Source organism: Gallus gallus, chromosome 6 (assembly GCF_016699485.2).
Source record: "Gallus gallus isolate bGalGal1 chromosome 6, bGalGal1.mat.broiler.GRCg7b, whole genome shotgun sequence".
Taxonomy (NCBI): Eukaryota; Metazoa; Chordata; class Aves; order Galliformes; family Phasianidae; genus Gallus; species Gallus gallus.
The window spans coordinates 22,001,579-22,016,068 of NC_052537.1; the positions used below are offsets into that span (position 1 = coordinate 22,001,579).

The 14,490-nt window shown below is 35.5% G+C and overlaps 1 protein-coding gene across 3 annotated transcripts in view; it reads left to right on the forward strand.

Moving 5' to 3' along the window:
* The window catches only part of DNTT (DNA nucleotidylexotransferase), a 110,160-nt gene that overhangs the window by 25,383 nt on the left and 70,287 nt on the right, over positions 1-14,490 (forward strand). For 2 of the 3 annotated variants that reach the window (NM_205389.3, XM_040702307.2), the window contains exons 1-3: positions 905-1,123; positions 4,349-4,523; positions 10,426-10,554. In NM_205389.3, the coding sequence (NP_990720.3) occupies positions 921-1,123; positions 4,349-4,523; positions 10,426-10,554 (507 nt within the window). In that variant the 5' untranslated portion in view covers positions 905-920. Of the gene's footprint in view, positions 1-904; positions 1,124-4,348; positions 4,524-10,425; positions 10,555-14,490 lie in introns of those variants that run through there. The other variant, XM_046942769.1, reaches the window with a different exon arrangement.

Here is a 14,490-nt window from a genome sequence, read left to right on the forward strand (position 1 = left end):
CTTTGTGCTGTTGGAAATTCAGGATCGTATCTAAATGGATCCAACTTGATGAAGCATGTCTGCAATAAATTTTAGTGAAGTTTTCTGATGACTAATGCTGCATGCTCTAGAACAGGATGGTACATACCTTCCATAATCTCCTGTGTACTTAGGGGGTCACTGGGTGCTTAAAAGCAGGAATTAATTTTCTTTACTGTACCTGATACAGATAGCAATGCATTCGGGATCAGGTAGTAGTAAGCGTTGACAGCAGTGTGTGCCAAAGCTATATTTAAACTCATCTCTAGTGCCTTCTTTTTGTCTTCAATTACCTTATTTTTAGAGCAGCAATTTATTTTATTGTAAATTTCACTTCAAAAGTTTACTTGTTTGCTGTCCTAAGAGACTATTCTTTTATTTTAATCAAAGACTTAATTACATAGATATAACAACTGTACGGACTTACATTCTAAAACATATTTGCATGCTGTTATTAGGATGTATTCTAAGACATAGCTCACAAGAAATGATAGGAAGAATTTATTAATATATTGAAAATCAGTGTTCCTGCAGTTTGGAAAAGTAAGGCTTGGAAAAACACTGATAGCAGAACTGATGGAATTGTGCAATTAAACCAGCAGAAGATTTTGCCTGTGCCTGGATGATCTTTTTTCCATGTTTGATATTATTTTCATGAAGCCTTCACAGATTAATGTGTGTTTTAAGGAAATAAACCATATTTTCACTTCTCTAGAGTAGTTCTTTGCAAGTTGGATTAGGTGGTAGTTGGTAATGTTTCTGCTTATGTAGCATTTGTTTTTGATTTCAGAGGGGAAACAAAGTAAAACGACTACAATGGGTGGCCCTTAGATACAGCTGCTACCTGGCAGAAAGATTGTTAGTTTCCTTTTATCAAAGTGAAAACACTTCTGCCTTGCACCATGGAGAGGATCAGACCTCCAACTGTAGTCTCCCAGAGGAAGAGGCAGAAGGGAATGTATTCCCCAAAACTTTCCTGCGGTTATGAAATAAAATTCAATAAGCTTGTCATTTTTATTATGCAGAGGAAGATGGGGATGACCAGAAGGACATTTTTGATGGAGTTGGCAAGAAGCAAAGGTTTCAGAGTAGAAAGTGAATTAAGGTAGGAGAATGTTTATATTCTTAGATATAACATGTAGTGATGCTGCTTGAAACGTTTTAATGCAGTAAATGCATTAATTCAAATGTCTGCAGTTGAAATTTTTGCCTGTATATTTTGTGGGTGTACTTTGCTCTTCCCACTATAATGATGCTTCAGTTTTCAGTCTATATTACTAAAGCCTGATTCATTTTTGCTATCTTCTGGATAGCAAGTTAGCAGAACACAAACACTAGCAAAAAATCTTGTTTTTTACCTCAAAAATTTATGGTTCCAATTTATCTCAGGGCTGTCAATTCTAGCATGTTTGCTCTTCTCAGTCTTCTGTTTCTCATGTGGAAAATAAAAAATGTAAAGTTTGAGCATGTGAATGTTTCTCATGGGATTTGTTTCTGTGCATTTGTATAATTTCAAGCAAACAATGAATAATGTCTCTACCTGACCTAAACTAGCCACTGTTTGTTTACCTCTTGAAGTCAGGTTATCTTTATTATAAATTCAATGTCCAGTTCCTGAAATGAAAAATAAATATATGGGATGAAAAACACAGCTGTTGTAGGGGCATTTCCCCACAGCATCGCTAGTATTCTATTATCCAATCTTCCTTGGAGTAATACCTTTCTGTGAGGTTTATGGTAACTAGCTCACACTTCATTACAATTTGGGAGAGTACTGGAGGAAAGGCCTAGGAATGAAACACTGCAGGTGTTGCATTCCAATGTGAAGATACAATCCAGTGGCAGATTTATATGGTGGTGCTTAGATAAGCCCTACTCATTTTGAAGGAAGCCTTCCTCCAAATAGTGCTTGACATGAGCACTAGTTATATCATTATGCAGCTTTCTGAAACTTGCATTGTTGTATAGGCTTTCTGAAAAGCTGAAAGAAAACCAAGTATTGATCATATCTCTGCATCTGTTTGCATGTAGTATGCATCTAGATTTTTCCTATAAAAAGTCATTTTCACAGATTTTTCAGTCTCATCAACTTTGAAAGACTGAGGAAGGAAGAAATAATTTGTAAAGCAAGTTTCAAGTTGGTATTAAACAGAATTAGGCAATTAGCATCTGATACAAAATTAGTTGAATTTTCATGAAATAAAATGATCTGGTCTATTCTAAAACCTGCATTAACAATCTGAGGACTGAGTAGAGGGTTTATCTGGGCTGCTTTGATGCATGTATTTATTGCTAGTGCTTAAGACTTTCTGCAAATTGTATGCAACTCAGGTGCTGTGTTTAATTTCAACTCAATTGCTAATAGATAAAACAGAACTATTTAACTTGATTCTTGTTTTTAGAAGAGAGGAAATGCTACATTTATTACATTCTGTGTCAAGAGGAAAGCACAGCTGCACAGGTACCAGAGTAAACTGGTGCACCTCAGCTAAACAGCTGCTGCAAGCATAGTGATGGCAAAGTTCCCAGATCTGCAGCTTGGTACAAATACATTACATATGAATATTTTATATAAAATGAAATAAACCACAGGAAGCAGAAGTTTTGTCTCTAACTGATTTTTTTTTTTTTTACTCAAGTAAGGATATGACAGTTTAATTAATGTAAAACTTAGTAGGGTTAAATAAGAATAAAAATGTTATTTAATAGAAAGTAACATAACCTAGATTTGCTGTCTTTCAGATTAAAATACATTGTGCAGAAGAGAGATTTTGCTATGCCATGCCATTTTCCTTATTTCTAAAGCATAGCATCTTATTTATCTTTTTCCGTTGGAGAGAGTTATATGGTAACACTTTTCTGTGGTATGGCTCTACAGCTGTGGCTAGAGATTTAATAAAGTTGGTGATTATTGGTGTGACCTGGGGTCACGGGGACAGATTACAGCATTTTGTTGGTTTTCAGAATGTATTTTGCTTGGAAAAGTTCTGTAGGCAACCTGTCTCTAGCAGTTAGCACAGGTGGCGTAACTCCGTACTGCAAGTCCATGCTCACCAGCCATCTTTGCAGTGGTGCTCTGTTGTCTTGGTGTGGTTGGTGGCTTAACTTCTCTAGGTGTTATGGAAGGCCTGCAAAGCCCTTCAGGTTCATGAGAATTGGGCTTGAGGTCCCTTTGTAAATTTCTGTATGTGAATGAAGCTGTCACTGGCATGGACTTTGCAGACAGATATGGAGTCCTGCAGGTGGAGGCTGTTGCTGTCAGAATAGTTACATTCAAAGTCTAATCTTATTTCTATAAAAACAAGGTCAAATAATGATGCTGCCTGTCTGTCCATTGCCTCCAAGAATTCTGGGAATCTCTTGACTGTTATGAGTTACTTTTCAAGGAGATTTGAGATCCTACAGGTTTCTGGAGGAGATCACCAGGAAGTGCATTCTGAAAATTTCCTACCAAATTAGTAGTTTTCTTAACTCCATGAGGAACATCAGCGTGCTGGGTAGAAATTTACAGTTCACTCTGTAATTTTTTCATGGGATGTGAACTAAGCCCCTGTCTGTTCTTTCTTGGTAGAAGGCACAGAACAGTGTTATCTTCATCGTGAACTATGATGGCATTCTTTCCAAAGATACTCTGATACATCAAAATAAACTTAGTGTAAAAACCTTTGTGGTACTGTATTTTTAATTAGCATCCACATAACTGTTTTGTAGCTTACTGAACAATAACTCAAACTGAAAATTTTATACGAAACTAGGATATCAAATTTGTAAGAGACTGACATCTTAGCAGCAAAAAGAGTGAGCACATAATTTGTAAGATTTAACTCAGTTATGTGTAAAGAGCTTAATGCAAGTACATAAAAGATAAATTTCAAAGAAATATTACCAGCTGCAAAGCTTTAAAGAATGATTGTTAACAGCCTTTTTAATACTGTGTAAAGCTTTCCTTCACTGTTTGGAAATCTTGAGAGGGAGGTTGTCAGGTACTGTAAAGTAACCTTTTCATTATAATAATGCTTGTGCAAGCCAAATATTTTCAGAGTTGCAAAAAGACGTGTAATAAGATGGTATCTTACAGTAGTGCCTAAAGAAAGAAAGAAAATGCTACACTTACAGGAGTTGTCAGGATAAAGTCTTTCCTCAAAGCAGACTCAGTAACTGGATTAGACATATTGTGATATGGAAACGCATTTGCTTCCCACATCCTAACATAAAATGTATACAATAATTTTCAAGAAATGCATGGTAGGTAAATATGGAAATAGAGTTTCTGTAGCAGTATATGGTTGGATTCAGGAAGAAAACTATTTTTTTCTGTATTTCTTGACAGTGACTCTGTCACTCATATTGTGGCTGAGAACAACTCATACCCAGAGGTGCTGGACTGGCTGAAAGGACAGGCTGTGGGTGACAGCTCCAGATTTGAAATACTGGATATTTCCTGGCTCACAGCCTGCATGGAAATGGGAAGACCAGTTGATTTGGAAAAGAAGTATCACCTTGTGGTAAGATGGGTGTGAATGCAGTGTTGTTCAAAGTGAATGACTTATTTATTTAACCTGTATACATATACAACTGTATTGCAAATGCAATTTTAGAATTTAAATACATTTTTCATACAGTTATTTAAATGGTACAGCTTTAACAAATTAAGAGGAAGACCTGCCATACCTTTTCTAACAGCCAAATGTCAGTGTCTGGTAATGCTGAGTTACTGGCTCTCACATGTTACAAACTGAAATGATATCCATCATTCCTGTAACAAGGGTGGTATTAAAGGGGAAATATCCATCAATAAAATTTGTGCTTTGTTGTGGTGCTTGTGGTATTTCCACAAATACTTTAACATCACAGTAAATGTCCCTCTGAGAGGAATGTATTTTAATGGCCTCCTGGAAGAATACTTTGCATCTTCAAAATGGTACAAAAGCATGAAAATCTTTGCTGTTTGAAATGATCAGGTAACTGTGGTTGTTTAGGGACCTGTGGGGGCTGCAGCAGTTTGCAGACATGTATTAAAAAGTTGGCACTATAGAGTAAAACCATGATAAGAAATTAAGGTATCATTATATTGCATTATGTGTCATTCTGAGCTGCAATTTGGAGGCTATTACAAATCTGAGTCTGATTATTTGGTAGTGTTTGACCTTGAAGCATTGAATGACAATGCATTTTACTCTGATCTATATCTAACAAAACTGTGTTCTAATTTCTCAAACTGGAGCATAGTGTGAAATGGTGATATACAATATCCCCAGTACAGACGGTAAATAACTGTGTTCAGTGATGCCCGTGAATGCTGTGCACAGTGTGACGATATCAGGTGCCACTGGGCTGTGAAATAGGCCTTGTGCTTTGCCAGGATGGACGCTTTCCCCTGTCCTGCAAGCACTTGAGCCTCACACCAATGGATGTGGACTGGCAAAGAAAGTAATTTATGCATCAGGAGAGTTACAGGTCTGATCTAACCCTCTCTGAAGTGAAGGATTCTTGCTGATTTTAGAGGGCCTAGATTAGGCTCTGTGATTGATGACCCTGTTGCAAAATAATAATGGGAACACTTCTGAATGCTGGAACCACAGAAGCACGTGCAGTGTGTATCTTCTTGTTAGGCATAGGATGCTTCAATATTAAGTAACAATATCCCACTGTTTTCTTCTCCATCCTAATTTTTAAAGTATGAAATATGGCTTATAAACATCACCTTTCACCAATAACAAAAGTAGCTTCTGAATAATTCTTCAGACAGTTTTAATTGCCAGAAACTATTCCCTAGGGTCTTCCACTTAAGAGTTACTGTTTAATAACACTTCAAAAATAAAGAAAACATCAGATGGAGCTGTCGCTCTCAGGTATGGCATAATTCCATGGCAGAGTACATGTTCATATTTGCAATCCTTCCAATTAAGTATTCTTGCAGTATATTTGCAGTATTTCCTGTGAATCTGCTGAGGGGAGAATATACTCAGGTAATTACCACAAAGCAGGAAAAAACCCACAAAAACAAACTTATGTAATTTCATAGAAAAACAGTTCATAAAAATACAAATACTGAGAATGCAAAAAACATCTCCAAACAAGAAACAAATCCTAAACATGAACAGAATGTTGTGAATTTTGTTGAAAGTTTTACATCAGGATTTAAAAGTAATCTAAAACACCTTCTTAAAAACCTATGGATTCAGGTTTCTCAGAAGATATCTTTTTCCCTTTTTCAAATATCTGTTTCCCTTTGTCTCTCTCCAGAATGTCTCAAATTATCCTAAAGCTGCTGCTGCTTCTTTTTCTACTTTTTTTAATTTAAATCGATGACATAGATTCTTTTACATAAAAATGTCCTTTTGGAATACTGCTAGAGCAGACCATTATTATACTTCGGCTCTGCAAGTGCAAGCTTTTATTTTTATTAAAATCTTAAGATTTAATGCTGATAAATGTACAGTGCAGTAAGCAAGCCAATGACAGCTGTAATGTGACCTTTAAAACCAGTCTTAATTATACAGTGGCTGTCAAGTAATAAACAACTTTGTAAAGCAATCAAGGAAGGAATAGAAAAGATTCTAGAATTTCAGCGAATTTAAAAACAGTTTTAATACTGTGATTTTTTTTTCAGCTTTAAGATGGGAGGGCCGGAAGTAAAGTTTAATTTTTTTTAAGTACCAGGCTAAGCTTGTACATAATTTAACTTAATTGTAGTTTCACTGAAGGCAAATTTGGTCCATTGTGTCAGTCTAGTACAATGTGAAATGCAAGTAAATTAACAAAGCTTTAATTCAGGCTATCATGAAGGTTTTGAAGTAGAAGAAATGGATTGTAGTAAGTGAAATTGTTGGATGAAATTTCATTACAGGTAAGTTGGAGGTAAAAAAATTTCCATTAACATCAGTAGCAATGAGATTTTATCTATCAGATCTTGTAGTAGCCTATTTGGAAGGTGTTCTTTTTCTTTGGGGCACTTGTTTTAATGCACTGTGGAGAAGAAATGTCCTTCTCCATGCAAAACAAGGGGAATGAAGTCAGTGTTACAGACCATTAACTAATATATTAATTATAATTGTCATTATAGTACACCTTTCTCTGATTGTGAATGATTGGAGTGATGCTCTGGTGTTAAAATGATTTATATAGTATAAAAGACTGGGTGACCAAATGTAGGCTGGTCTGAATGCTTGATGGTTCATTCAGTAACAGTTGACTTTTATAGTCAATAGCCACCACTTAATTTTTCAGGCCCCATGGTGTGGAATCTGACCACCCGCTTCAAAGAGAAATAAAAATATTTCATTACTCGAGAAACATCTTTGTCCCACTGAGCAAAGAGAGCTGCATTTTTTTGCAGTGCAAAATCCACTGCAAACAGATGGATATTCTGGTCAATAACCTGAGAGAAATAACAAAGGCTCTGTGAGGACATCCCAGTATTAGAAAGTAGTGCTGCTTCCTGGGTTATGGAAAAGGAAGAGTTAGATGGGAAGCTTTCAGATTAATTAAAAAAAAAAAAACAAAACATCAACAAACAAATAAAACCCACTGATGGACACCCACACCAGCAATGGGAGCTGTTGTGTGCTAGTCTGTCTCTTTGCCTTTTTACCACTCAGAAACCAAAAGTTTGTTTTTCTCTCTTCAGTCCCTTAGTTTTTTTCTCCCCCCCCTTTTTTTTTCCTTTCATTTCATTTGAGAGGCAAACAGATTTATTTCCTTAAACAAAGGATCTCCCTACCTATTAGAAAAAGGTACCACGTATTTTGATCCCCTGCTGCATCATGTGTCAGGCAACTCACATTTAACATTTTCCTGAGTGTCTCACTCTATTGCCCTGTGAAAGAGAAGAGGCTGTAACTAATGGAAGAAATCCTTCATACTGACAAGTTTGAGTTTCCCAGAAAATAAAAAGAAACTTATCAACTATCTGCCTTCTCTTCATAAAATGCTGGATATCAGCAGACATTATTATTTGATCAATGCTGTCTGGACTTCACAAAGCTGCTGGCTCTTGAATAATGTGGCCTGACGCAGTCTGTAGTATCTACACAACTTATTCACTGCTGCTGCATTTTTTCCCTCTTTATTTCTATTATATTTCAATTGTTCTGTGGTTGGTTTGTTTGCTTTTAAATTGTCTTGATAAAGAGCAAAGTAATCCCCTAGAAGATTAATTTTGTACCTAAGCCTCTCTGCTATAAAAAATTAATGCTGACTTTCTTGCCTCTGCCATGTGGGAAATGTCACTATGCAGGAAGGCAAGCAGTGTCCACAGTTACAGCAACCTGGACGTGGGTTGTAAACAGTGACTACATCTAGCAAGCAAGCTGCCTACCTGTTTGGATGTTTTTCAGTGGTTTTCCCTTTGTGATTTACCATAAATTCCTCTTTGGTATAATGGAGATATTTGAAAAAATAAAAATGAATGTTTAATGCTTGTATTTTTCTCATAGATTTCATACAACCAATTATTTTGAGGTAATATGAGTTTCCATGTTTGCTTGAACTACGCTATAGTTTCCCCTAGATTTTAGGATTGTCCCATAATCTGTACAAATTGTACTCTCCCATCTGTTCTTCCCACCAATAAGCAATATACATCCTAGTTTGCTGATGACAGGAGATCATCTCTGTGGTTCTCATGCAGACATCATAACATTTCTTACAAATCACGCCACAGTAATTACAGTTCGCTTGATGTTTTCTCTGTTGATTTCTAGCCTGAGTTTCTTATATTATTTATATAATCAATTTCTGCTAATTAGAAGCATAACCACTGCTGAGTAAGAAAAATATTTGGATATCTTTGCTAGGGCAGGTGCAGGATGTTCATGCCAGTCTATCGTCCTCTTGAATACATGGTTACTGCATTCATTTTTCAGTCCTCAATTACTATTAGCCAGGTAATGCTACATGTAGGCCTATTGTTCTTAGCTGATGTGTCTAGGTCTTAATGAAAATAACAGCCTATTATATGTTCCATTCAGTAAAATGCTGTGCAGTCCTTTCATCTGGTGCTGTAATTTCAAGCAGTATATTAGCTGTAATCAATCATAGTTTATATGACTTAAAATCAATTGTAAAGTACAATTCATGAAGGTGTGCAGGAGTGGATGAGTAGTGGTGTTGATTCTGACTGAAACCCATCTTGGTCTTACACATAAAATAACTTCCTTCCTTTCAGCGTGTACTATGAAAACTGCCATATAATTCAGCACCCCTTCAACTGTGCAAGCATGTGCCTTTTGTGTGTGTGTGAATACTATTATTTAACTGCTCTGAATTAAATACAAAGGCAATTTAGCGTGAAATTATATGTTGTGTGTATAAAGGGCGCATGCACATATATAAAGGTTTGCCTAGCATAGATGTTATCTTTATGCCTGCCTTTCTTTTGATAAAGGGAAGAAAGGGGTCATCATTCAATTGTTGGGGTGAAAATTTTCTTAGTGTATCTGTGTGATTTTTTTCATTGAACCATTTCCTTGTGGTTTTTGGATAATACAACACAATGTATTTCTGACAGATCTGCCAAATCTTTTTAGACAAAATGACAAATAGCAAAAAACCCACAGAAATACTGAGAACACTTTGGGAGTTTTCAAAATGTTTGAGATTTGAGTACTACTTCTGAGAGCAAAGGAATTAAAATACTGGTCACATAAAGCATCAGAAAAGCTGCTGCCAGGTTGTCTTTTTCCAGTTGCTCACAGATCAGGACACTTGCACGCTGAGGACTCTCTTTTGCCGGTGGGGATTTGACTCTGCATATCCTACCTTTCAGCAGAATTCCCTTTGCACCTTGCGACATAGTCTCCTGAGGTGGATGGACCACAGACTTTTTGTTGATAATGGTCCATTTTGCATGAAACAAAATTAGGGGAGAAGAGAATGAGCATGTCGGCCTGGTGGTTAAAAATCCTCCCATGTAAGATTTCACACCTGGCACCTTTTCTTTGTTCGGGTGAACACCTGAAAGTAATGTCTGAGTTGGGTCAATATGTCTTTTTGTCAACCACTGAATTTAGATATAGATCAAAAAAGTCAATTGTCTACATTGTTTTCCTTCTGAGTAACATCCCTATTTTCTATCAAATAATCTAGTGTTTTTTGGAAAAGTACCTCTTTTCTTTCAACCTTATCTACTTTTAAACTCTTGTAGTTTTTCAGTTTTACTGCAATAAATGGCAGTGCCATTGAAAACTCTCTGCAAGAACTGACCACGGAAAATGAAAAATTCAGGTAGTCAACACGTAAACTTTTAATGTCAGTGGAGCAGATGTGATACTTAATGTTTTTCCTAGGAAGATGGTAAGAGTATTATTGTTCTCTAGCTGCGTTAAAAGCTATATATTTCAGGCTCAGTTAATGGTTTTTTTTTTTTTTTTGGCATTTTAAGCTATTTTCCTATTTTCTTATTAGGAACAAGCAGGACAGTATCCTACTCTGAAAACACCTGAATCGGAAGTGTCGTCATTTACTGCAAGCAAAGTATCCCAGTACTCGTGTCAAAGGAAGACAACATTAAATAACTGCAACAAAAAATTCACAGTAAGTCATATTCCTTCCATGAAAGAAAACAAACTGAGTAAAATAATTAATATATCCATACAATCTATGATACCCTCATTAAATTCATGAGTTAAAAAGCACAATCATAGCAATAAAGTTATAAATCTGCCATATTTAAATTAAAATTGAGTGCTAGCTTAATTTTATTCTTTGGGTGTTTTTGAAAATACTGTGGATCTTTAAATATACAAATAGCTTGTGAATGCATATATATATATATATAAACAAAAATAGAATGACGTTCTGAAAATATCTTTTGGTTTTGCATCTTGTTTGACAAGATGGAAGGTGTTGATAAGCAAATTTTGTTTTTGGTCAATCGAAGATAATTCATAATTTCTTCAGTTTCCTTCTCTTTTACCCAAGTATTCAGTAATTTTAAGTGTATGCTTCAGATTTCCACAGTTGCTTAACTATGAAAACAGATTGGTATAGTAAGTTTTACATGTGGAAAAAAAAAAAGGTATGTTGTTCATTTAAATGGATACTTTACCAACAGTCATGTCTTATTTAATGCTCTTACCATTACACAGTTCAGAAGAACCTAGGTCATGTGGTTTAAATTCCTCATAAGTTATTGTGCGTAATGGCTCCTCTTGACTGTCTAAACAGCTGGTGATGACTAGTCAATAGGTAACATTTGTCACAGAGTCTCCAATGTAATTTAGTCTGAATAAATCTGGCATTTATTTCAACTATAATATGAAACTCCTCTTAATCTCCTTTAGTTTTATTATTTATTTAGTTATTATTTATAACTGTCATGCTAGATTTTATTTTTTGTGTGACTATAAATACATACAAATCATACAAATAAGTGATATTTATAAGATGTAGATAAAAAGAATAAAATCAGGTAACAATGATTTGAGAATAAATAACATTTGCGATGTAAATATTAAGAGCCCTGGGAATCCAGAACTAACACTAAATCTAGGCGCAATTCCAAAATGTCTTGATCTGGAATGCACAGTTAAAAATTAACCTAAACTGTACATTGTAGTGGTTCTGAAATAAAAAACAAGTATACCAGTTATATAATAGCACTTATAGCACACAAGTAGACTAAACTGTTTCATTAAAAAATTTTCCCTTTTTAAGCAACGTGATTAGAATTTGATCCTACTTTGATCATGATTCTTGGACTAGAACCCTACTGAGGTGTCTTCTAACTTCAGTGATTCCAATATTACCAAAACGGCTGCCAGTGGTTACTCTGTCTTGCCTCCTGCAAAACAAAAACAAAAACAACAAAGCTGTGTATTACTGTTATTGTTTAACCTTCTGAAAGTAGTCATTCCTTTTCACGGTTTACAAAAATCAGGTTCATGCTGCTGTAGGGGAAGATGTAATATGGCCAAAAGATTCTGTAAAATATGGCATTCGTGAAGATGTAAAATAAGTGCCTTATTTCCACACTTGCTTAAAATAGTGGAATGTAGTAGTCCGTTTGAAAGTGAATGGCTCTTTGTTGAAGTGTTTGTAGTAGGACATTATTTGTCAGTTCATTCAGAAATTGAAAAATATAACTGTGATGAGTAATGACTATGTACAATGATTACTCCTATAAGATATGAAGGTGTAGTGATATTTACTTCTTTAAAATACTGGTCACAAAAGGATCTGGAAAATGGTGTTCCTTTTATGATGATACATTTAAAAATTAAGAGATCAGGTATTAAAAGAAAAGTTACTTGTGTTCTCACATTACTTTTTCATTTTCAGATACTGAGTACTATAACTCTGGTGAGTTATAGGGCTTGTCTTTACACTGTTGAATTCCTTAATGTAGTCCAAGATTCAGTTGAAACTTCAGTGGAAAATTGTGATAACAGCAACAGAGTTATTGAATAGTTTCTGTTATGCTTGTGTTTCAACAGAGAAGCAGTCCCAAAATTACTTCTGGGTTTCTCATTGCAGCAGCTTTAATATCAGATTATAACTTGTATTTGATGAATAAATTTAGCTGAACACATTAAAAGGACCACAGTTCAATAACTAATAAGCTGAGATTTCCTTCAGATATCCTAAATATCAAACATTTCTGAATCTGAGTAGAAATTAGGTTTTGTAGTGACAAAGATGGCAGTTTTTCATCCTTCTACTTTGAGATATACTGTTCTGAGTTCATGCAGTATTTCAGTATTTTATTACTGGAGGTGGCACTGGACAAGTTGACAATGCCTAAATATCTGTCTAGCACCTGTGTCTTGAAAGTCATAGTGTAACTCATTAGGACTGTTGCTCTTTTTCTTCACCACTAGAGCTTGCAATGACAGCTGAAGGCCTAGGAGTTTATGGACTGCAGCAGTCTGCCCATTTCCTGGAGACCTACCAGTTTGTCTGCACAATGTCACAGGATTTTTGGCTTCCATTTTTTGCTGTTATTTTGTGCATTTTGTATTAAACCTGTAATTCATATTCTCGAGTAAAATTGTTCCAAAAGATTTTTCAGTGGAAGCTCTTAGCAAATGCACTGAAGCGTTGGTATAATTCACTTGTGTATGCTGTGGGCAGCCAACCATTAAATGACAGATTTTTCCTGGCTCAATGCCGTACATCCTGAAAATTAGATCCAATCAGTCTTGAATTATGTTTTGATGATAGTATTTTGTTATAACAACTTCATATTGTGAGACAGAGTTGAGAGAGAGTTCAATTTTCTTAGAGATTTTCTGTTTTCTTCTGTTAGCTGAAAAACTCTGGGTTTTGATATTGCCTAGTAGAGGGGCACAAAGGTATTATTTGCTTATGCATTCTTGAGTGAACTCGCAGTTTTTCCTTTTTCTGGACTTTGTCCTGATGCTCTATATCAAATTCTTTTGAATGAGTAGCAGTTAAGTTTGAGAAAGACTAGTATTTACTTTTGACATCTTATTGTCAATTTGTAAGGGCAAGAGAAATGTCACTAATATGACAGTGACATGCATACAGTGGGGCACTGAACATGCTAATTTCTCGGGAGAGACTTGCTGGAGTCTTTAATTCTGGAGATAAAACTGCAATTAGCGATAAGTTTTTATTAAAGTAAATTCTATATATATTTCAGAATAAAATACCATTTATGAAAATCAAATGGCAGTGAGATTTTATAAGAAACGAGGGCAATGACGTGTTTTAGTATATGGTAAATTTCTATGTTCAGCTGTTTCATGTTTCCTTTGTAGTGTAAGATCCCAGGAAGAATTTATGAAAATTTGCAGCAAATCAATTTTATGTCATGGAAGGAGCTACAGGATGGTTGGCAAAAAATGATGCAGGTTTTCATGACTATGTTCTGTGTGAAGCAAATCCTCACCCAAATTATTTTTTCAAGTCTTGAATAGTGCTGCAAATCCCATTGTTTGTAGATCAAGTATGTCAAACTGCATGGCTAGGACAAGCATGTGGCATTGTGTGGCAGCTTATGGAAAGCAAGCTCCCTCTGATTTGTGGAGTCTGATGCATTTTTCTCACTGTGCCACACATACTGTGGCCTTATGATCCACAGCTTAGAACATACTGCCATGGCATTACTGATTTGCATGATTTGGGGGAGTGCACCTGAGTATGCATCTTGGACTGTAGCTGTTTGGGTGAATAAACGTGTAAAACAAAAGTGCGAATAATTTCACCAAGAGTTTGTACCGTAACACGTTTATCTTAGGTTTACCTTAAACATTAATGCTGTTCTCTGGTAATGTTGTTATAACATTCTTCTCTGCTTCTTTTGTAAATAGCTAGATACTCTTCCCCTGTCCTGCTGCAAATATACACTTGTTGGCTGCACTGTGTTTTCACGTGGTAAAATAAATGGAGTCATTCTGCTTTGCCCAAGGGGGTTTGTTGGATTTGAATATTAATACCAGGCAGCAACAAAATTCAGAAAGACATTCTTCTGTGAAGAAAATACAATCAAATTCTTACAGAAGAAAC